The 22,872-nt window shown below is 38.3% G+C and overlaps 2 protein-coding genes across 4 annotated transcripts; one reads left to right on the plus strand and one right to left on the minus strand.

Annotated features, from left to right (window-relative positions):
• Window positions 1-49: 49 nt before the first annotated feature.
• zc2hc1a (zinc finger, C2HC-type containing 1A) lies at window positions 50-12,475 on the minus strand. Of its 3 annotated transcripts, XM_067578421.1 has the most exons (11): window positions 12,365-12,474; window positions 11,354-11,427; window positions 9,088-9,204; window positions 8,762-8,788; window positions 7,203-7,344; window positions 6,684-6,826; window positions 4,751-4,856; window positions 4,579-4,654; window positions 2,801-2,905; window positions 2,046-2,227; window positions 50-1,095 (listed from the first exon to the last, which is right to left on the minus strand). In XM_067578421.1, exons 1-10 carry the CDS (start codon window positions 12,381-12,383, stop codon window positions 2,092-2,094), a joined length of 945 nt encoding a protein of 314 aa, XP_067434522.1. In that variant the 5' UTR covers window positions 12,384-12,474; the 3' UTR covers window positions 50-1,095; window positions 2,046-2,091. The 3 variants fall into 3 exon arrangements, with proteins under 3 accessions (XP_067434522.1, XP_067434521.1, XP_067434523.1); XM_067578420.1 differs by having other exon boundaries at window positions 50-2,227; XM_067578422.1 differs by lacking the exon at window positions 8,762-8,788 and having other exon boundaries at window positions 50-2,227; window positions 12,365-12,475.
• A 2,770-nt stretch (window positions 12,476-15,245) lies between these two features.
• On the plus strand, window positions 15,246-22,491 carry pkia (cAMP-dependent protein kinase inhibitor alpha). The gene is made up of 3 exons (XM_067577955.1): window positions 15,246-15,379; window positions 17,715-17,892; window positions 18,618-22,491. Exons 2-3 carry the CDS (start codon window positions 17,742-17,744, stop codon window positions 18,692-18,694), a joined length of 228 nt encoding a protein of 75 aa, XP_067434056.1. The 5' UTR covers window positions 15,246-15,379; window positions 17,715-17,741; the 3' UTR covers window positions 18,695-22,491.
• Window positions 22,492-22,872: the final 381 nt, after the last annotated feature.

The following is a 22,872-nucleotide window of genomic DNA, read 5'->3' on the forward strand; positions in this document are numbered from 1 at the left end:
ACACTAATTTTTTCTACTTCCTCTCTCTTCAACAGACACTCTCACAATTTCTTGATAAAAGTTTATTGATGGTGGATATACATCGTATTAAGTGCACAACTGTATCCAGGCGAACAATCTTTGTAATCAATATGGGAGAACACGCATGTCCGGTCTGTTTTAAACATTTCCTGTCATGTGACATCAAGATAGTTTGCTTCTGGGAACAACAATTTATCAAAGATTATCATACTTAATCATAGTTAAGAGTGATAAAGTTTATTAACCATAAAAGTCGTATCTATGCTTATCAAGTAGAGGCCTTAGCCTCAGTTTTCTTCCTACGAATGTATTGACTCATAAATAGTGTCTGTTACGTCAAGCAGAGAGATCAACCCCTTGCTGGATGAATGTGATAATATCTGTGCACAACTGTATATTTGATGTTTGGGGAAAAACGTCATCAATACCAGCATCTAATGTAAGGGCAACTATTTGTATTACAGACTGAAAGTCTACTGCAAGCCAGGAAACGTATACTGACTTTATCGTATGAAATTCGTAGAAGCCAAATATTTGACAAAATCTGTGGGCATAAAGACATATGCCTATAATCCTCTGAATGGGGCCACAGAAAACATATTTAATACATCTTAATTCACAAAACTTCCGTGCAGTAGATACCGAATTACACCCATTCAGAGCATTTAAAATGACTGTAGTGTTACTGCACTATTTACCCTAAATACCTTAATGCACTGAATACTGACTTAATAGAAACATTGCATTTAGGTTTCAAACAAATCCAAATAAAAACACATTTTAATTCTGTAGAACATTAACAGAAACGATGCAGTCATTTTTCATTCAGTAAAAATGAAAGGGAATAAGAAAATAAATACCTAATTTCATTGTATGAAATGAGAGGGAATAAAAGGGTAAATGCTACATTTGTTGAGAAACATCAGGCCTACAACAGTAACATGACGGGAGATGGAAACAACCTTTGCCTGTAAAGTGACCTTAAAGGGAGTGCTGACCTTTGACAGTTTGTTCATTTTTGTACTGGTCCCTGTCAATACAAGGCGATATCTTCCCAAAATTCCAAAACATTTCCTTTAAAAAAAAACAGGAAAAAAAACACACATTGTTTTCTTCAGTAGTCAATCATATTGCACATCAATAGGAACATATTCTGTTTGTGAGGAAGCAGAGGCAGATGGGACTAAGTAATGCAGTTCAGACCACGGTTGACTGGGGCTCAAGATACAGGGGCAATCACACCCACCTCTAACGACTCACCCAACACTATTAATTAACCTCCTTCTTTCGCATTTTACAATCCACCTCCTTGCTTTTATCTACTCTTACTTCTCTGTCCTCTATTATCTTCTTAGGATGCACCAATAGCTTTCAGTTGCTGATACCGACTCTGCTCTATATAACTGATGACCAGTGACAATAAAATTTCTTTTGTTAAGACCTCCTTACTTAGGATCCAATGACTGAAAGAATAATTATCAATTAATTAATTCAATGAACGAATTAATAATTTTCTTCATTACAAATGAATCCCTATAACCTCTAGTTTCACAGCAGTAATGGTCATGTGCAACAGCAGGGATGTTGTGGACGAAATCGGTGGTAAGAGGTAAGGTAATTAAAAATAATGAACTGCATGAGTTGTGCCTGTTTCAGCCATCAGCCACCTTCTGATATGAACTTTATCGCAGTTTCACAGAACTTTATTCAAGATCACCACTGAGATCCATCAGCCTCAAAACAAACAAAAAAAATCTGAGTAACTAAATGCAGCATTTATGATAAACTATGGCTATTGTGTTGTGTCATTAAAGGGGCAGGTAATAGTACTCGCCAATGGTAACCCTTAGCCTTAATATGAAGACTGAACAACAATTAGAAACAAAACAGAGAACTGTAAGGTTGTTGATCAATATCATCACTTTACTGCCGTGAAACTAGACCGAAGTGTGAAAATACAGACGGATATGAATTTTAAATTTCTTATAAGCTTTGGTGAAACCCTCTGATGCTATTCTGCGTACCTGTCCATCCCTACTTTCCTCTACTTTCTCCTTCTTCTGACCTCCATCAGATACACATCCTCCTGATCCCACACTCGCAGCAGAATTTGGCAGATTCAACGGGGTACTTGGTCCCACAAGCGTGACAGAACTTGCTCTTCATTCCACCATTGCCGACTTCGTTCTCACCATCGACTTCATTCCTGAGAAATTGAACAAAGACAGCAGAGCAGCAAAGTTAGAAACAATAATTTTAACAGATTTCTAGAGGTTTTAATAATGTAAAGATTTTAAGATGCTCTTGAATAACTTACAAAAGTATTATGAATATCATTTGAATCAATGTCGAGGTACACTGTGTTGTGATACAACACACAAAAAAATAACTTCAAATCCCTTTAAGCAAATGAAGTAAATAGTTAAGTGTTGTTGATTTTGTTCAAGACACCATTCTGCTAGAATATGCACATGAGAATCAGTCATAACTAATCAAATCTGAAAAACTTATTTATTAAAATTTAACAGCATCTGCAAGTCAAAGTAGAGCCGTATTTTGTGAAATTAAGCATGCATTCTTACCAGAGTGTGTGCATATAAACAAGTTAATGAATGGTAACAGAACGGACTCTGCATCTATATGTACAGCTGCAATACACCACCAAACCACAAGAGGTCAGCGTAGTTTAGAAAGACTGTATGGTGGCTGTATTCTTGTGCTTTTTTATTCATTCTCGCACAACTTTCTTCTGACCAAATGTCTTCACGAGTTGGCTTACCTAGCTATGTAGTTGTCTACTTTCTTCTTGTTGAGTCCTAGTCCAGACTGAGTGTTCCTCCCATAGCTGTAGCCAGAGCTCGCTGCTCGGGTCTTACTTCCCACCCTAACAGAACAGAGAAAAACAAAAGAGAAGAGAGACAAGGTTGTGTCAAATGAAAACCACCTGAGAGGTTGGGTTTGCACAGTAGGATCAGATGTGTGAAAGTGCAGTTTTCAAGTTCAAAACATGCATTTGAGCTGCTACTGACCTGCAATAAGAGCAATTACAATGTATATTTAATGTGACCTATTATACTTATGAGGCCATCAGTGAATCAGTGTTGATAATATCTTATATCAACATAGTTGTCCATGAAGGATACTGTAGTTAGCAAAGAGCACAAAATAGCTTTGGATAATACATGAATATACATTTTCTTCACATAAGATTGGGTTAGTCTCACTATGAAGTCTTGAGATCACGGTGAAGAAATGTAATCTTTCCGCAATAACATGAATATGTACCAAACTCAGAATTTCAAGTTAACACAAACACAACAAACGCTTGGAGACATGATTGTACACAGTAAAATGTAAAAGGTTACGACACAGCCATCAATATACTGTAATCAAGTGAAGAATAAAGCCTTTCACTTGTCCGTTACCCCCTTTCCACCAACTGGAACCTAGTGCTGGTTATGGGCTAATGTTGGTGCCAGTTCGCAGTTGGTTCAACTAGCGAACCTTTTCCACGGGTTCAACCAGCTTGTTTTTCCACGGGCTTGAGAGCCAAGTTGTTACGCAACTGTACACGCCTCAGGTTTCCTAGCAATGCTAATGCCAACTTCAAACACTGGTTGCCACCCGCCATAAAGCAGAAGAAGAACTCAAGCACAACAACAATGGCTGACTACATCACAGCTTTACTTTCTCTCGTTTATACTGCTTACTGCCTACTAAATGAATGATTAAGTATGCCATTACCAGCAGATTGACCACACTGAAGTATAATCAAGCAAGACTTGACTGTATCACATGACTGACAGCTGTCTCACCCGGTGTTACACTGTATTTAGTGACCCATCATATTCTGTGACCTGTAGTGTTGGAAGAAGTACTCAGGTCCCTTACTTCAGTAAAAGTATAGAAGTATTACCAGCTAAATTTACTTAATGTACTAAAGTAAAAGTATTAATTTTGCAGAAAATTTGGCTGTGACTGATGTATTAAAATGCTGCTTATGCATTGTCTCATCAGTATTAATGATGTACTTTGTTAAATTTATTGAATATATCAGATACTTTTACTTAAGTAGCTAAAGGATCTGAGTACTTCTTCCAACACTGCAGGTCACAGAATCTGATGGGTCACCAAATAAAGTGTAACACTGGCCAGCAGCCCCTTCACATCTCTGACAAACGTTGCAGCAAATTTCCAAACATGTTATTTGGATAAACTGACCACATATTGGGAATCTACATGGTTACTTTCTCGCTTGAAAAAATATTAAAACTTAATAAAGTGACATATTAACAGCTTTTAGCCTGGCTGGACGCAATGCATTTTGGTTTGGTTGGTCATGATAATCCTGCCCCCAGCCCCTGACGTAAGCGGTTCTTTTTTCTAGACCAGCAAAGTGTAGAAACTGCTCTGGAACCAGTTTCCTGGCCAAGAGCTGGTTCTTTGGCTGTCGAAATGCAAGAACTGGTTGGAAATTAGGCCAAACTGGCCCTCGAATTGCCTCGGTCAAAAAGGGGTATGTGTGGCTGTGTGTGTTGTACATGTGTGTGCACTGACCCTGATGGAGGGCTTGTGAGGCCGGAGGGATTACTCCTCAATGAACCTGCAGAGGAGATCTTACTAGAAGGGATTCCTTGAAAGGGAGAGAAAAAGTAATGAGAGAAAGAAAGAGAAACGTGTGAAAAGAGAAACGTGTGAAAGTCTATGATCACCACAGCTACGCTCTTACCGGTGGACTGTCCAGAGCCTGACCTCTGAGGTAAACGGGAGGAGGCTGAAGGGATGGTTGACACAGCAGGAGGGTTGGCCTTCTTTACAGAAGCAGGAGGCTTGTACTGAAGAAAGAGAGAGGCAATGGTAAAAAACAAGGGGTGTAATGAGTACATAATACAAAACATGAGTTATGGATGTCATGGGCTTGGGAGCACTAAAAGACTTTCTCTCATTGCAGACACAGAAACGAGACAGTAAGTACACAGGAAGTCATACAGTATATAGTACTACAGCTTTCTTGATCAAGAAAGGATTTCAGAAATACACCTCGTAACATTGATGTGATGGCAGTTTAACACGGTTGTTCTCACATCTGAATGAGTAAGTAACTCACATAAAAGTCACAACAGCAATCTTACTGGGTCAGATCTAGAAACACCTTCAACTTGGGCACAACTCTGATTTGAATGCTGTGAGACTACGATGAAGGTTGTAGCAGCACAAGGTGCCCAGAAAGAGATTAAATGCACCTTGCTCCGCCTACTAACACCACTATTATTTATTTATGATCTCCGTTATCAGCACAAACACAATAAAATCAGTTTTATAAACTAGTCTGCTAAAGAGACAATTTTAAATTGTTGAGGAGCCTATAAAAACAATTTTTCCCCTTGCAGTCCAACCAAAGCAGAAGAAGCTAAAAAATCCTTGTAAAACCATATTAATAATTTGACCGGCACCCCCTCTCTATATTTTCAGTTTTCATTCATATGAACTGTGGAATAAATGACTATTCAGCAAAATGCTTTACATACAGCATGTGAGCAAACAGAAAATTAAGTGAGTTGCAACATAGCACCCTGATGTTAACTCTTAGTATCTTTACAGAAACAGGAAGCAAATTTTGCTATCTTACAACTTAAATGATAAAATTGAGGATTTAACGTATCAAGTTCTAAAATCCATCAGCAATACAGCCTGAGAGAGAACAGGAAACACTTTTCTTCCTTGTTTTCATAACTTTTCTAACTCACCACCCCCTCTCTAGTGCACTAGAAGGCCAATTACTGCATGAGTATAGTCTCTTTCTGTAAATGTCTGCTTAAAGCTGTAATGCCGTCTGAAAAGGGCTCATAACTGCAGTCACATCATACCCTGTGGTGTGGTTGTGCCTCTGTGTGAAAGCTAGATATGACATGAGAAACCTTCAGATATGACTATATGTGCGAGGGTTTTGGCTTTACAAACAGGTATTATATCAGGATTCATTGCAAATAAAATTTACTCCACCATGACACATCAGGAAACCTAACTGACAAAACTGGTCAACAGCCAAGGTTTATTTATTTATAATGATAAAAATCGTGAATTGTTTGGACCCTGTTGTTTTTATTGGCTGCCAAGTTAACGCCCCAGTCATGTGCTTAGCTGTTGCTAAGTGACTGGTAATTCTACACCTGCTGCAAAGTGGGTGTCTCGCCATGGTAATAACAGATGAGATATTGTTATGGAATTACAAACAACACTTCTTAATTACAAAGAATTGGCAATAATGTAGAAATGAGAACTGCCCGGCCGAGTATTTGGGAGAGAATGGCTTTGTGCAGCTTTCCATACGTACACTCATATTATGCTTGTTAGTAAACGAAGCTGTTTTTTTAATCACAAAAAGAAAGATATAAGCAGCAACTTACCTATGCATGCATTTAAAGTAAATGCACACATAGGTATAAATAAAATTTGCAGTGCATGTGTAAAAATTCTGTTTAACATACAACCAGATTCACAATGTAAATGAATGCTGTATGTTTCAGTATATAGGTGCACTTTCACCCTCCAAATCTAGAAAATTTGATAGAAGACATCATATCAAGTAAAATAAACCCAAAAAACACAAAACCAATTGTCTGTGTGCACATACACTGCGCGGTACAATCTGTGCATAATACCTGTGTGCGTGCAGGAGGTTTCTTGGTATCTCCTATCTTGCTCTTGTTCGGCATACGGGCGGCCTGTTCCTGGCAGAACTTAATATGTCTGTCAGCGGCACTCTGGTTGAACCTCCGCTGACAGTAAGGACACTGGATATAGTCTAAAAACAAACCAGGTAGTAAGAGAACATACCAGTAGCTTTATCTGGTACATCTGGTACAATAAGATAAATCCTGTTTTAAGAGACGATTACTTTTGCTTGGTGGACATAAACATGACTCAAAATGAACAATGATGTTGCTTCATATTTACTGGATGTGGAAATAACACAAGTTTGCCATAAAAACCTTATAAGGCGATGGAATGTCAGTGTTGTGTTAACAGATTATTCACTTGGCTCCAAGAGGCTCTAAATGATTACTAAATGCTGTTTTAAGTTATTTTCCTCTTAATATAGAAATGTGTCTGTCTTTGTTCAACTTTTTTGTTAAGTTTGTTTCTTGGTTAAAGCCACTCACTACAGAGATGCACGTTACCTGGGTCGTAAGTAGGAGGAGGAGGTGGGGGTAAAGGTCCCCCATCCTTCATGACCTGAGTGAGGGCCTTAGCAGCTCGGATGGTGTTGATGAAGTCCTCATGTTTCTTGCGCCAGTTGGACGGCTTCTTAGGGGGCTCTGCCTGGCAGGAGGCAGCACAGAGGAGACGCTCTGTCACACCAGGCCTGTTTGTACCACGACCTTAGACAGCTACTGATGGTGTCGCGGTAAACCTCATTACTTTCATTCTGATGTGCTGTCGCGACTTGAACTGAATGTGTCATCATTATTGGTGAGCTGACTGATAACCGCATGGCTTGAAAAGAAGGTCAACTTCCTCTCTCTTCTAATATCTCTAGTTACTCTCCACTTAAACAAACAAATAATAAAATGTTATTGGGTCACCAGGAAGTCCGTTGCTATCTGCAATGTTTTCCTGACTAAGCTATTGCTATTCCATACTTACTAAAATCTTTCTCAACTCCCTTCAGTTTAGGCCTGAAAATCCCTGCCATTACAACCTGGCTTTTACTGAATGCTGAATTTTGTTTTTGGTAGTCAGGGATCAGCTGACCACCATGCCTTTCATTCTCACCACTAATGAATTTTGTTATTTTCTGTGTCAGACAAACAAACAAAAAAAAAATCACACAGTCTATTTTCTTTCCATAGTGGCAATCGGAGTCCAGTCTAAAGCTAATGACTTCTGACAGAAGTAGTTCACTGTCCTCTGAGCTACCCTTTGTGGCAACATGACAGCCCCACTGACTTCCTACTTCCTCCTAGGATTACAGCTCTCAGGTTCATTAAGTGCATTTGTCTCACAAACACTGAGAACTGATTCTCGTTTATTCTCTCTAACCACGCTCTATTCACAGTATATCCCTCATACAAGAACTTCATTTGACTGCCTCATTCATAATTTTACATTCTGACAACTTAATGAGTCATTCTGGACTTCCCAATTCCAGCACCAACAATTTAATAGAGAGACAATCATATACCAACTAGAGGCATGTGCTGTTCATGCCACAAAACTGAGAGTATTGTTATTTCAGCATTGAGAGGATGACGCGAGTGTGCAGCACTTAATTGAGGCCAGGACAGCAGAAAAACAATCAGCTAGTTATTGAAGTGACCTTCAGTGCCTTATGAAGGAAGTGCTATAAACTAAGCTCTGTTGGTTTAAGGTGGTTTGTCATATAGTAATATGAGTTTATGATAGGTTCAAAGGATGTTGTGCAGCCAGAAAAGATAGAATTAAGACATCAATAGTTAAAGAAAAGAAAATGAAAACATAAGGGGATACATTTGATCACAGTCAGTTGTAGATTGTGGGTAGGAAAGGAAAACACAGATTGTGTTTTTTAAACCATTAACACCAGTATAGTAGAGTAGACACGCCCTCAGACTATTCAAGACAATTATAAAAAGAAAGAAAATCAGAAAAGCAAGTCACAGTGAATGAAAGCCTCCTCGGTTTCAGCAGATTATCTGTGCCACTAAAAATCATCTAAACAGAAAAAATGGACAAATTAAAAAAAGACGAATCAACTTACTTTCTCAGAAGAAGATGAACTTTGTGACTGAAATACAATTGAAAGTGGTTTACATTTGAAGATAATCTACAACCTCCTGACTTGTGATATCAATATCGAAACTAGAACTGCCCAAAACATGACTCTTGGTCTTGTCCGGTAAGTATTTATAGTGAATGTATGAATGAATGAATAACCTCAGGTTAAAGATACAATGAAAATAGATAAACATTACCCAAGTTTTTTGACTGGAGTGTACAACATTTAACAGTTTCTTTTTCTTGGTAATTTTCAAAACATACTTTGGGTTTGGTTGGATTTCCATCCCATCTCAGGTGCGGCCTTACCTTTGGTTTGATGGGTTTGAGTACAGGGATGTCTGTGCCTTCAGCTCTCTGTCTACTGGAGTCAAAAACCTTCCTCCTTTTAGCTGCTGACTTTTGGCAGATTTTAGCATGCTTCTCCTGTAGAGAGGAAAAACCATGAACAATAACCAAACCAAATCAAATGTGCCATATTTGGAGATTTGTGTGTATACAAGCTGTCATTTTCTTACTCTGACACTTCTTTGTTTGAAGAAGAGAGACAGCGAGACATAATAACATAATTTCGTGACAACTGCTAAGTAAATAAAAGCAAACACAACTCTTCTTTCAAATAAAATCTTACCAAATCTTAACAAAATCTTAACAAAGATGCTTGCGTAACATTAGTAACACCAGGCAAAATATCAGGAAAAAGTGAACAATGTCAATCCCAAAGCCCAAAACGCTGTCTTCAAATGGCTAACAAAACCTTTCCAAAACTTAATCCAACAAATTTAATTATTGTTTATTCTGCTGATTTTATCTTCTCTATCATGTCAAGTATTAGAATAATGTGTCGTCTGAAAATGTCAGAAACATAAGAAAAATAAGAAACTTAACACAAGATGACATCTTCAGTTGTCTTGATTTGCCAGAAGAACGATCCAAACCCCAAAGATATTTGGTTTACTCTCACAGAATAAAAACAGATTTTCACACATTTGTGTATGCTGGAACCAGAGAATTTTAGCAGTGTTTCTTAAAAAAAGGGCTAGAAACTATTTATCAATGACCAATACTGATTGATTGACTAATTGTTACAGCTCTAGTTGCATTCAGTTGTTCCAAACCTTCTCAACTTCTAATGTAGACATGTGTAGGGATGGGAAAATATAAGGTGGATAAAAACACTCAAGGTATTTTAATCGTGAATATCCTCACATGAGTGACATGAAAAAGCTGTGTAGCTCATTAGTACAGTCCTATTGATTTCCTGATTTAATTTGAATTGCCATTTGCCACAAGGGGGAGCCCACATCTTTCCAGTCATTTGTCACCATGGCTGATGGCTTGTAATGTGAACGCTTGGATATCATGTTGATAGCTGATTTTTAATGGATTAATGGATTTTTTCTCTCATTGTGATTACCTGCTGGGTGTTGGCAAGATTCTGAATCTATCCTTGTTTGTTTTTCACTAAAGAGGGTGTTCACAAAAAAAAGATATGTGTCCTATGATGTAATATAAATATTTGTTTCTCAACAAAATGTTAAGTAAAGTGATTCCAGTATGTTTAATGCCATTTTAAGCATATTTTGATGATTATCAGGATAGTATTATTAATCCCAATTATTTTGGCTAAAATAATTGTGACATGTTATTTTCATATTGTCCCATGCCTAGACATGTGCGCACATCCCTGGAAAAATACACACATACTGTACCTACAATAATGCACTAATGCACCATGCTTTAATGTAGCCATCATCCACTAATGATGCCTGTATGAGTGCTTGTGTCCATTTTCTCTACTGGGAAACAATACATTCCTTTAACTTATTGAAATCATTTCAAGCCTTCATGTGCTGCAACTGTAGTCTATATTATGTTTAAGTCATGTTGGGTAAAGTGATGATAGCGGCAAATAGAGTGGTGGTAATAAAAATATGCACATAATAATCTTACACAGAAATAAGTGTTTTAAGGCCATTTATTCTTCTTTAAATCTCACTGTGAAAGGGGGCCCCTTAGAATGGTTTAATCTGAACACATACTGCATTTGTGTTTTAGTTAGATGCCTTGGTAACAAATTCCATTACATAGCAACTATGATCTACAATCTGCTCTACTAGATTTAGATCTTACAACAATACATTTTAGCACAGCAGCAGGTTCTCAATCTGTGACTCAATCATAAAGCCAAAAATCTTTAAACTTTTGTTATACCACATAGTTTTACTGCAATGATTCTCACCTTCCCTACAAAGAGCTCTTCACAGAGCCCTACTGGCTATTTGGAGCGTGGCCAATGACACACTATGGACCAAACAGCTGATATCCTGTCAGCTGATAATTACTGTGGAAAATATTGTTAACACAGTGAGTTTTGGTATTGGTACATGCTCAACACAATAAAACTTCTCTTTTTTTTTTTAAAATCACACATGAAGAACCATAAATTCTCACATTTTGGCTGAATTAGACCTACTGCACCATTATTAACATTTGTCTGCTGCCTAGTCTTCTGACTATTACACTGTATGACTTATCTGTATTCAAGAAGTGATGAAGGAGTGCTTATTTTTACCAAGACTTTAGGATTGAAGGATCTTTTACAGGTGTTACATTGAACCAGATCCCCAGCAGGAGGAGCTTCGCCGTCTGTAAGGATAAGAGATTACATTTTGAGTGTAGTGAAGGAGGTTACATGTCATGAAGAACAAAAATGGTCCACAGATGTCACCATTTGTCATGCTGCTTAAAATAAGTGAAACCACAGACCCGCATCTGATAAGACATTTGCTTTGAGATGTTTTATTACAGAAAGTGTAGGGAACATATGACCAAAATAGTCACACATTCTGTCATTGTGTTACATGTGAATGGAATTACAGTGAAAATAAATTATTCCTCGTTTTGCTGGAACCCCCTCAAGGACCCCTGGGGGTCCTCGGACCCCACTTTGAGAACCACTGGCTTAAACAATCATATGTGAAAGGACACTGAGTTTGTTATGACACAGCCATGATATGATACATGGTAAATGGCCACCTTGTTCTCATAAATTCTATTTTAGGTATTGATGTTGGTACAATAGCCCAACCACAATGTACACGAATTGCTTCCTTTGATAAATTTTACAGGGTCTCCACCAATAATCTCAAAATGGCCAGACGTGGTGACACCGAAGCTAACGTTACAACATAAAAACCGTCGTACTAACACTTGAGTCGTGTGTTTATAACGGTAGCTACCATTCAATACAATCACTTTCTGACTGTGCCTTGCTACACAATGGTTTAATTCAGTTCACGGTTGAATAGTTAGCAGCATAATAGCACTAGATAGCTCCTACAGCTAATGTGGGGAACACACCCAGTCACAGACACAGCCAGCAGCTAGCTTCATCTTTGGCCCTAACGTTACCTAGCATTACTTGGGCTAAATCCCAAAACAAAAAGGAGGTCGCTGGTAAAAACTGGCCAGCTGAAGCAGCAGGGAATCCCAAAAAGGGAAGGTTTCAAACGGAAAGGTTGTGGGCACGGCTTTTCCATGAAACTGCTAAAAAAAGAGACACCTGCACCGGAAAATCACTCACCTTCAAATTCTTCCATCATTAGGTTATCCCTTGTCTGATGCTGCTGCTGTTACAAACGACCAGAAAACAGCCAGAGGAAGTGAGAGCGTTCCCTCCTCCCACTTCCGACTTCGTTAAAACACAACGGAAACAGTCTCAAATCACGGCTATAATGCGGGATCTCTGTATAAAGGAGCCAAGAGGGGCTGTTTAGAAAATATAAGTGACATTACCTTTTTTCTTCTGCTAGTAAAATTACATTATAGGCCGAGTTCAGTCATTTTTAGCGACATTGTGGTGGTGTTGTAATAGTGTCGTGACAAATTCACATTTTACCTACCAGGTTTTTCTTATATATGTGCACAGCGTAGTTATGTCTGACAGTAGTGGGTTATACAATGTGGATTGTCTTCATTTACTAGCTATGTATACTTCTATTTACTTTTTCATCTTCTATTCTCAGCCTCTGGCACCCATGGGATATCTAACAAGGCAAGGCAAATTTATTTATATAGCACATTTCATACCCAAAGGCAGCCCAAAATGCTTCACAGGGTACACAGGCAAAAGGACAAAAAACAAATAAGAAAAACAATGAAAACAAGTGGGCGATAAAAACAATAAAACAAACAAGCAAACAAATTTGATTTAAAAAAAGATCAATTTATAGAGGCAAGTCAAATCATAAGGACAATAATAAAAAAGTACAAGTTGGCTTGTAATCAGTTGCAAGTATACAAAATACACAAATACACATAAAATACAGCGCAGACAATAATTTGGAAGTGAATGAAAGTGAACCATCTTGACATTAGTGATCTTTGGCAACCAATAGCAACTGGCTTGTCTGATGCCGCTCCATGTGCTAACATCCGTGCATTTGATTGGTTGTTGCTGCACAGTTTGTGTTAATGTAGTGTTTATTTTGAACAGCAGGTGGGGCGTGGGAGGCAACCTCATTCCCAAGTTTCCATTATTTTTCCCAAATATGGCATTGAAGTAGGTCTTCATTTTTGAAGAGGTTGAGATAGTTGGTCTTCCTGGTTTTTCACTGGCATGTAATTCGTGTGTTGCCAGGGCCTAATAATCGTCATTTTAATATAAATAGACATATGCCTAATTGTCATTAGAAAACAATACAAACTGTATTTTAACCTTGTCAGGAGACAGACCTTATTTAAAGATGACCGTTATTATAGCTCCCTAACAGTGAAACTGGTGCAGGAGAAAGAACATCGTTAATTTGCTGAAAAGAGACCAAGTGTCTGATGTGATTTCAGTGTGTTTTCTAACACATACATAAATACAATACAAAAAAAGAGATGCCCCCTCTAGTAATTTTGATTTTAGGTATCTACAGACTGTGTAATTAACATAATGTATACTATCTCACCAAGGGCATTTACTTTTATTGATTTCTACAACAACATTTCTATGTTTTGAAGGCAGGTCAATGACTAAATGATTGTAGATTGGAGTTATATTCATTCATTCATTGTGTATTTTTTGTCTGAATGCTAATTGTTGTTAGCTTAGGTTTTGCCAACAGCAAATAAGCTCCTGGCATTATCAGAGGATGAGTTGATTTTCTGTCCTTTCATTAAAAAATGATGTCATGTCTTAGTTTTTCCAGAGATCTTGGTAATTGTGTCTTTTATTTATTTTTACACATCAACAAAAATCAGACTGCGCTGAAAAATATGGGGTGGGGGAAGATGCCCCCCCAGGGGGCATCTTGCCCCAGAAGTAAATTTTTTAACATTTTTATAATTATCATACAAATCGATTTCATATTTTGCTCCAAACTAATGAATAGTTCCTCACATGAATCTCCTAACTGGACTACCAAAATGTGTTTTCCTTTGTTAAAACTAACAGATCCGTAAAACCAACGAGGAAAAATTAGATCAACCTACATTAAAATCTGTTAATGTACAGAATTCCAAAACAGCAGAAAGTAAAACGGATATTTACAAACAGAAGCTTTTACTGAATGTAGGAAACACATAGACATCATCTTTACTGGTGTTTGCATTTGTTGGGCACAAGTATCTTCTTCCATTTTACCCTATGCCCTTGCCTTTGTTAGCTCAAATACTGACCTAAAGCAAACACTCGGAAGTTCCCAGTTTGGCATATTGAACACATGCGTCTTGTGAATTGAGTAATTCACAGCCAGATGCTATGAGACCACAGTAAACGTGTTTACAGAATGGTTGTAGCCTCTGTGCCCTCATCACAACAAGACCACTGTTCTCACACTGACTCTTACTGGCTCTCTGTGATCTCTTTCTCTCTCTCATACGCACACACACACACACACACACACACACACACACACACACACGCACACACACACACACACACACACACACACACACACCCCAGACATATACAATAACTGCCCTGTCTAGTCTGACATCTGACCTTTTGGCTAGAGTAGTAGTCCTCCTGGGTTCATGTAAGGACAATATAAACTTCTTGTAGCCTTCTTGTTTAACAGTAATTCCTGTTTTTCTTTTAAAATATGATTGGTTAATATATTATATATAATATAAATATTATATAGCCTAATGATAATATGTTATACTCATAATAGGCCCTATATTCAAATTTACTGATAACCATGCAGTTGGCATTACAGTTTATGGACAGCACTGTGATTCTTGTGATACATGTATCATATATTTATCATATTAGCCTCGTTATTTTATTCTTTACTGATGAATATATCGAATGGATGGAGGCACTAATCTGATTTATACTATCAGAGTAAATAAATGAATAAGTAGGTTAGTGGAAATTCTGAGTTGCGAGTATAAACTGGTGATGAAAAAAAAGTTTGTTTCAATCCCTGAACGTACGTACACGAATAAAGGCTTTATTTTGACATGTATACCCGGAAGTATTTGTGTCCTGGCATCAGCTTGACATGGGTAAATCCTCATCCGTGAGCGCACCGGGGAATACCGAAGTGCCGTTCAAGCTGATGTGATTGACCCCTGCGAATATCCCGAAGCCCTTAAACCCAAACAGGTACCCAGCTGCTAATAATAATATTAACTGTAGGAGTACAGTGGGCATGTTTCATGATCATTCCATGTGTAACGTTGATATGCATTTACTGGCACCACTGTGGGGGTCTTTGTCATCAGAGCAAGACATATGGTTGTTGATTTATTATTGAAATCAGTTTGAGCGTGTTCTGATCCTACTGCAAAATTACTGACATGTCTATGTGTGAGGGTTATAGGTCTTTATTGTGTTACCAATGCACGTTATTTATTTGGACCCCCATTGCGCAAGACTGCGCTGCAGCGCCTCCTTTTAGCACTTAATAGATGATGAATGGTGACATCAATTAGCCGATTTAGACCAAACTCTATTAAATGTTTTCAATAGACTAATCACAGCTCATACTGAATCCTTGGAAGGGCATTTAATGAATTACTTTGCTAATCCTGTCATAATCCTATAGCCTATAGATTTAATAGGATGCTGTAGAAATGACACTAAAATTCTTTGAAAGCTAGTATTGAAAAGGTATTGAGATATAAGTGATATTATAGTTAGGAATATAATTCTTACTTTTTTAATGGCAGTGCAGGATTATAGTGTGTGTTTGTGTGTGTGCATGAGAGAGAAAGAGAGAGAGTGTTGGATATCAGTCCCAGTTATTCCCAGGCCACCTAGAATAACACTGGCATAAGTCTCTGGGACTCCATTCCTTTACCGTCCTCCTCACTACCACACTCACTGTTAATTTTCTGTTTGGCAGCACAGCAAATCAAATGGTTGCAGAACAGGAGCCGCCAAGTTTTTCTTTTTCATTTTTTAGTCAGTGACAGAGAGAGCAGATCATACTGGACTGTTGTATTACCCAGTGAGTGATTTGATCATTTGTTTGGCGCCTGTGCTCGATATGTTGTTTTCCTGGACAGCTGAGCTCTAGTTACCACATGGGAGCAATGCCACAGCATGAGCAGGACACATACTTTCTCTCACCCACGCACTGCTACACTGCTTATGTTCTACGTCATGGGTGCAACAGTGTGATTAAATAATGTAAACTGTTGATTAATATTTCATAGAATATGAACATATGGAACACATGCTAAGAATCTTGAGTCTAAAACATCTACGTATAAAAGATTTGGACTTATAAGAAGAATTATGTACCTCATTTGACTGTATTTGAGACTTAACACATAAACTAAAACAGTTGCTCATTATAGGTTTTGTGCTTAATGTACTTGGATTTTGGTTTAAGCTTGTATAAAGTCTTCATTATGCAGAAAATCCAGCCAAACATTATCATCACTGACTCAGAATCAGTGTTTGAGTCTGAACAGATACTCTTAAGTCTCTGTATTCATGTTGGAGAATAGTCATCTTGTGTCTCTTGCTTTCCCATGTTGAGTCTGACAGTTGTACATGGATAAAAATCTGTTGGGTCTTGCCCATCTTGACACCATTTTGAGGATGACAGCTGAGTGGGAGCGTGCTCAGATGGTGACAGAAGAGGCATCCAAAAATAGCCACGGTCAATCACAGCTTGGGCCAGCTCTGGAAATAGCTACAAATGGATGTGGGAGCTGAGGTCATTTTTACAATTCCCCTCTAAAACCTAATATTTAGGCTGGACTGAAACCAAACTATCCTTTGAGGGTGCTAGTGTATGTAAGGTCGCAGAAAAGCTTGGTTTTCTTTGTGCAAGTCTAACACTTATAAGTGTGTATATTTATAATCAATGAGGATTAAAAAAATCTCAGACTTGCAGGTTTTAATTAGTGAAAATGGGGCAGAGAAGCTAGAACGTACTCCATGCTGAAGAGCAGCCTCACTGGGGCAGATTGATACAGAGCGTTAGAATGTCAACAGAGGGGTTTAACCTAAATCTCCGTGGCAACACAGCTCCTATCGTGCCTCATGCGTATTCCAAATGAGATGACATTTGAATACAGTGCTGTCCTCCTTGTGCCATTATTACGCCTTTTTGTGTGCGTTTTTGGTTGCTGTACAGCATCAGTTCAAGAACTCATTTTTGTTTCCATTTGACTGTCCAGTAGCCTATTCTGTCTGCCAAATTTATCTCCTTTGTGTCACTGGTGTCGCCCGTACCCTAGACTGAGATTAAAATAGATTAATCAGGGATTAGGTCATAAGATAAGAGGAGGGAGGGATGCATTGACTGAGCGCAAACCAGTGTCACTTTCTTCATGCCAACATAAATTGCAGATGGGTCAAATTGTGTGAAGCTATTTAGGACAAACTGCACGAAATCTCTGCGTCTCAGTCATTGTCACAAAAGATATAGTGTGTCCATGCGCACCTTTGCTTCTGGTAAAGTGTGTGTTGCCGTGTGTGCCAGGCCCTGCTATGGTGAGGTGTGTCAGCAATGACGGATGTGGAGGCGACCTATGAGGACTTCATCGCCTCTCGACGGTCCGGCCGCAGGAACGCCATACATGACATACCAGCGGGCTCTGGAGAGCAGGGACCCGCTGACCTGTCGCAGAGTCTGGCGCAGCTCAACATCAACAAGTCAGGTGAGAAACATCGCTGGTCATAATGGTAATACACAAATACTGACATGGTGGACAAGTGTGATTAAGAGGGTTGCTTAATATATTGTAGCTTGTTATCATTAAAAAAATGTTGCTAAAATTCAAATACCAGTTCTAAAACTACTATAATTTAGTAGAATGAAAGCATACAATTCTATTCAGCAAATGGACCTAGAAAAAACCAAAATAACATAACAAACAGAGTCTTTTCTCTTCATAGCGACTATTAAACCTGCTTGTTTCTATAGCTAATGGTAATGTACTTGTGTATGTAACTGTGCACGCAGAGATCTTTGACTTTTGGTCAAATTCTGCTTTACATAAGGTTATACTCTGCAGTTGATTTAAGTTTTTATCATCAACAGACCATCTTTCAATATACATAAAGTGCACACCTCAACATGCTAATCTGTTTTTAAAAAACTAAAGAATAAATGTATCAGAAAGTCTGTTCAATAGTGGAATCACCTCACATTTATGTTTGACGTTTGGTAGTTGGAAGACCTTGAACTTTGGTCCTCACTGTATTTTATGAGCTGTTATGAGTTGAGTCTGTCCTGGTTCTACCTTGTTGACGTCTATTCCTGCTGATTTCATGGTGACTTTAATCGCTGATTCAACCAACCTCATTTTCATCACCGACTTCACAAGTAGTAATTTATGCATGAAACTGACTATCCCTATCCTTCTTTCTCTCTGTCTGTCAGGTGATGAGGGAGAAGACGCTGAGAAAAACAAGAGCTCTCCAGCTAAAGAAGAGGCGACTCAAGCTGGGGGAAGCTAATCGGCAAAGAGCTGCACACATTTCTGAACTCAAACAGCCACTGTTTCTTTTCTACCTAATCCCTGAGTGCTAGACCCCTGACTGGAGCTGGCCAGTTGCATCTTATGACAATGAAAAGACACAGCAAAATCCTCTACTGCCACATCCCACAATTAGCAAGTCATCGCTATGGCAACCACAGTGCTGTCTCCCTTTTTGCATTTGGGTCTGCTCCAAATTCCTTAAAAAGCCTCCTTTCCTTGCTGTCTTTCCTTCGGGGTTACTGATACGAGATTGGATGTGATGCTCTGTGAACGCAGCATGACGTCAGCAACCAAAAATCAGCCGTGTTCAACTGTCAGTGGACCTGACAGGAAAGGAGAGAAGGAAACAGAGGCCATTTAAGGTTTTTGGGGCAAGCCTAAGTGTAGCAACAGAATTAAAATATTGTCTTCCCTCCTCCCCCTCGCCTTGAATCACCACTGATGTGGCTGCACTTCCAAGGAAACCCAAGATTGTGATTGGGCAACTACTCTTCCTCTGCTTTTCTTGCATCAATGACTGCACATGTAATCCTTCTATCAGTGCCCGCTGTTGATTTCTTCCCCTCCCCGCAATGATTTTTTTTTGTATGTTTGTTTACTTTGGGGTGAGCACAGATCTTGCTCTGTTCATTTATTGAATTTTATTGAGAGCTTGCTGGACATTATCTCACTCCAGATAAACTGAACAGCCCAAGGCCGGCAGTGTATCTTATTTTGTATTTATTTGTTTATCCGTGTCATGTGTAATATCTCAAACGTTACCAATTCAATTTTGAAGAAATGTGGCGTTTGTAATATCACATTGATTTGTCAAACAGGAAATCAGGACAAACCACCGGGACATTCAGCATTTGTACATGATGTTGGACTGCATTCAAGTTAGGAGCAATATTGATCTGCTTTTTCACTCTGTCATAGCGATCAAGGCAAAACACTAAATACATTTTGTTTCACAGGCTGGCTCCACTGTCCCCTTGTTTTATTCTCTCACACTGACCCATAACCTGAGCTGAGTTTGAGCAAATGTTCACCAGCCTCGTGTCAACTGCCAGTGTGTATTTCTACATAATACATATTTTCCTCCCTTTTAAATTCATTTTGTTGCCAAAGCAAGTTAGCTATACTGCAGTTCCTGGTTTTGATATACTCCAAACACTTTAAGGTTTTCATTCTAAATCTTTATATATACATGGAAAATGATTTTCTGGTATTCTGTATTTTAAAGGTGCAACTGATTTTATGATTTACTATGAGCACATTTTATAACTTTATATTCAGTAAGCTGTTAACTTTCATGTTTCAAATTTCAAGTACGTTCTAGCAGTTAATCATATTACTACACATCTTAAAAGTAAACCTTTTGTTTGATTCATTTACCACTATGTTAAATTATCCATTTCATTATCTGTTGCTGGTCTATGGTGAAGTCTTGTGTCTTGTGTAGCATGCAGTGGTGATGGATGCTGGAGTTTCTTTTCTGATGTACAGGTTGTATAAAACTGAACAGACTACATACAAAAGTTTCCATATTATTACTGTATCCTGGTTAACTATATCAACACACTGCCACTGGGTGTTGCTGCTGGGTATTAAAAAAGGTACAATACAGATTGCACTCAAGTACAGCAGTGTGTTATTTTAAGTGCATATATTGCTGTGGGTTAGAAAGGGTGTCTGTTAGAATGATTATTGTTGTGATTGTACAGACTACCTATTGATTTTGCATTTCCTGTTTCTCTTGTCAGTCAACCTATCATTGTGAACTTCAGAGCTACCCATCTCAGTGTTATAAAGGTGGTTACAGTACACTGCCTGTTTCTGTCACACTGATCAAATATGTAGATATGCACTCCAAAATGTGATCATTTTCTTACATCCAATGACATCCCTTGTTTTACTTGACTAGTTTTATGAAATATTAGATGCATTCGGTTTGAACATTAAATCTGAAATTAAATGACTTGTTAGGGGGCATTTTTACAAAGTATTTACAGGTCAATTGATGTGATTTAATGACCAGTACAATGGCAAACATGTCATATTTTCCATATTGTTATTTTCTATAATTTCTTCATCTCATTTCACTGTGTTGTCAGTGACTTTACTCATATGTATGAAAAAAAGAGTAGCACAGTGGCTAAAGACAATATGTTAGTGACTTCCTAATGCTTTTGCTGTTTGTCTTTGTACTTGTTTCTTTGTGGAGACAGATTCAAGTTGAGAGGATTGATTAAACAAGGTCATTGTCTCTAGTAGCCAACCTTTGCCCCGGGAAAGCCATATCACTCGTCAGTTTTGTTTTGTAATGATTGACAGTATACTGTTATTATAGATCTTTGTGATGCCCTATACTGTGATGGGATATATACTGTGATTGTTGGCCCATGTGAATGAATTGCTGCTCTGCTACTGTCGACTTATGTAATACAAAAGACAGCGATAATGCCTGTGTTGTTGATTAGATAGTGATTACGCCTGTCTTAAGCATTAAATACTGTTATTAATAGACTGTCACGTCATGCAAAATTTGGTGGTAAGTAAATAAACATTTCACTTTTATGTAACACAAAGGGTTTTAAAAATTGTTGGGTACAGTTTTCACATTTAAAAAATGTGCATATGTATTTAAATGTTCAAAATGAATACTGATACATGCACTAAGTATGAATAAATTTGCTAGATACTGTAATTACGCTGTTGGTTTCTGGGATATGTTATTTGGGTCTCTGCAGTGTTGGAAAGTAACTAAGTACATTTACTCAAGTACTGTACAGAATGGATAATATAAAAAGCTTTTAAAATACAACACATTGTTAAAGATGAAACCAGTGGTTTACAACCTTTTTGGCTTTTGACGTCTTACAAAAAGCAGTGTGTAGTCGGGGTCACATTTCAGATGTCTATGAGCTGTTAACAGCTCCACCAAATAGTGATTTTTCCCTCTAAACTTCTCACGTGGTTTCATTTCAATAAGTGTTCAAACCAAAAATCAAAGATTAGAGAAAATGGAAAACAGATCTGTGTTATAGTTCTGTCCCAGTCTGGCTCCATGTCTCTCCACCAGTCTCCTAGGTGCCCTCAGGCTTTTCTACCTGTTTAAGACTGGTCTGAGTGGGAAGACAGACAGATAAAAGAGGTTGCAGATTTTATTTGAGGACCACTTTAGAAACTGTTGCTTTCTGCATTTACTCTCATTGGAACTAAGTGCTCAAGTGAACTGAAACACTAGTTATGTTATTCAGAGCTGCAGTTGTCTTTTAGTTCAATTTATGTTGTTTCATGCAGCCTTAATATGCAAGCCACTCTGCTTGACAGACCTATTTATTCATGTTTTTATCAACAGCAATGTATGCTGAAGTTTATTTTGCTGTGTGCTCATGGTAACTTGTGCACTTGTTTTAGTTGTGTTCATGTGAGTTCTGTGACGGTTTGTGCATGGTTACACAGTGTTTTCTGGGGTTTTTGGTTTTCTGTTTGCTCTGTTTCCCTTCCGTGTTCCTGTGCTCCACATCTGCCCTGCCTCAGTCTAGTTAGCCCTGCCCTGCTCCCCATGTCTTCCCAGCCAATCAGCTCCCAGCTTCAGCCCCCCTTGTGTCTTGTCATCTGTTCCGTGTTTCATTGGTTGGGTTTGTATTTAAGTCTTGGTTTTCAGGTCAGTGTTGTTGGAACCTTTGTTCAGTCTGTTCTGTGAGTTCTGTTTTGCATTAAGTTTTGCTCTGTTCAGTTTAGCTCAGCCTGCACTTGAGCCCAAATAAAGATATTCTTCATTTTCTGTGCCTGATGTCTCCTGCATTTGGATCCACCTGCTCCACTCCAGCTAACTATTTGTATATCAGAACTTTGTTTTTTCCTCCACCATTAATCATCTCACAACCCCTCAGATTTATCTGGCGACCCTTTGGAGGGGGCTGACACTTAGGTTGGGTACCATAGGACTAAACTAGCTAACTGTATATAAAGTAGTTCGAACTAGCTCCACCTCCAGCAGCTACAACAGTTACATGCTGCTTACACATTGATGCTTCGGTATTAATAATCTAATGATGTCATATATAATAATATATCAGTCAGAAGGACCAAACCACTACTTTTACTGCAATACTTTAACTACATTTTGCTGCTAATACCTATGTTCAGTAGATACTATTATTACAG

The sequence above is a fragment of the Thunnus thynnus genome, chromosome 21, assembly GCF_963924715.1.
Source record: "Thunnus thynnus chromosome 21, fThuThy2.1, whole genome shotgun sequence".
NCBI classification, from domain to species: domain Eukaryota; kingdom Metazoa; phylum Chordata; class Actinopteri; order Scombriformes; family Scombridae; genus Thunnus; species Thunnus thynnus.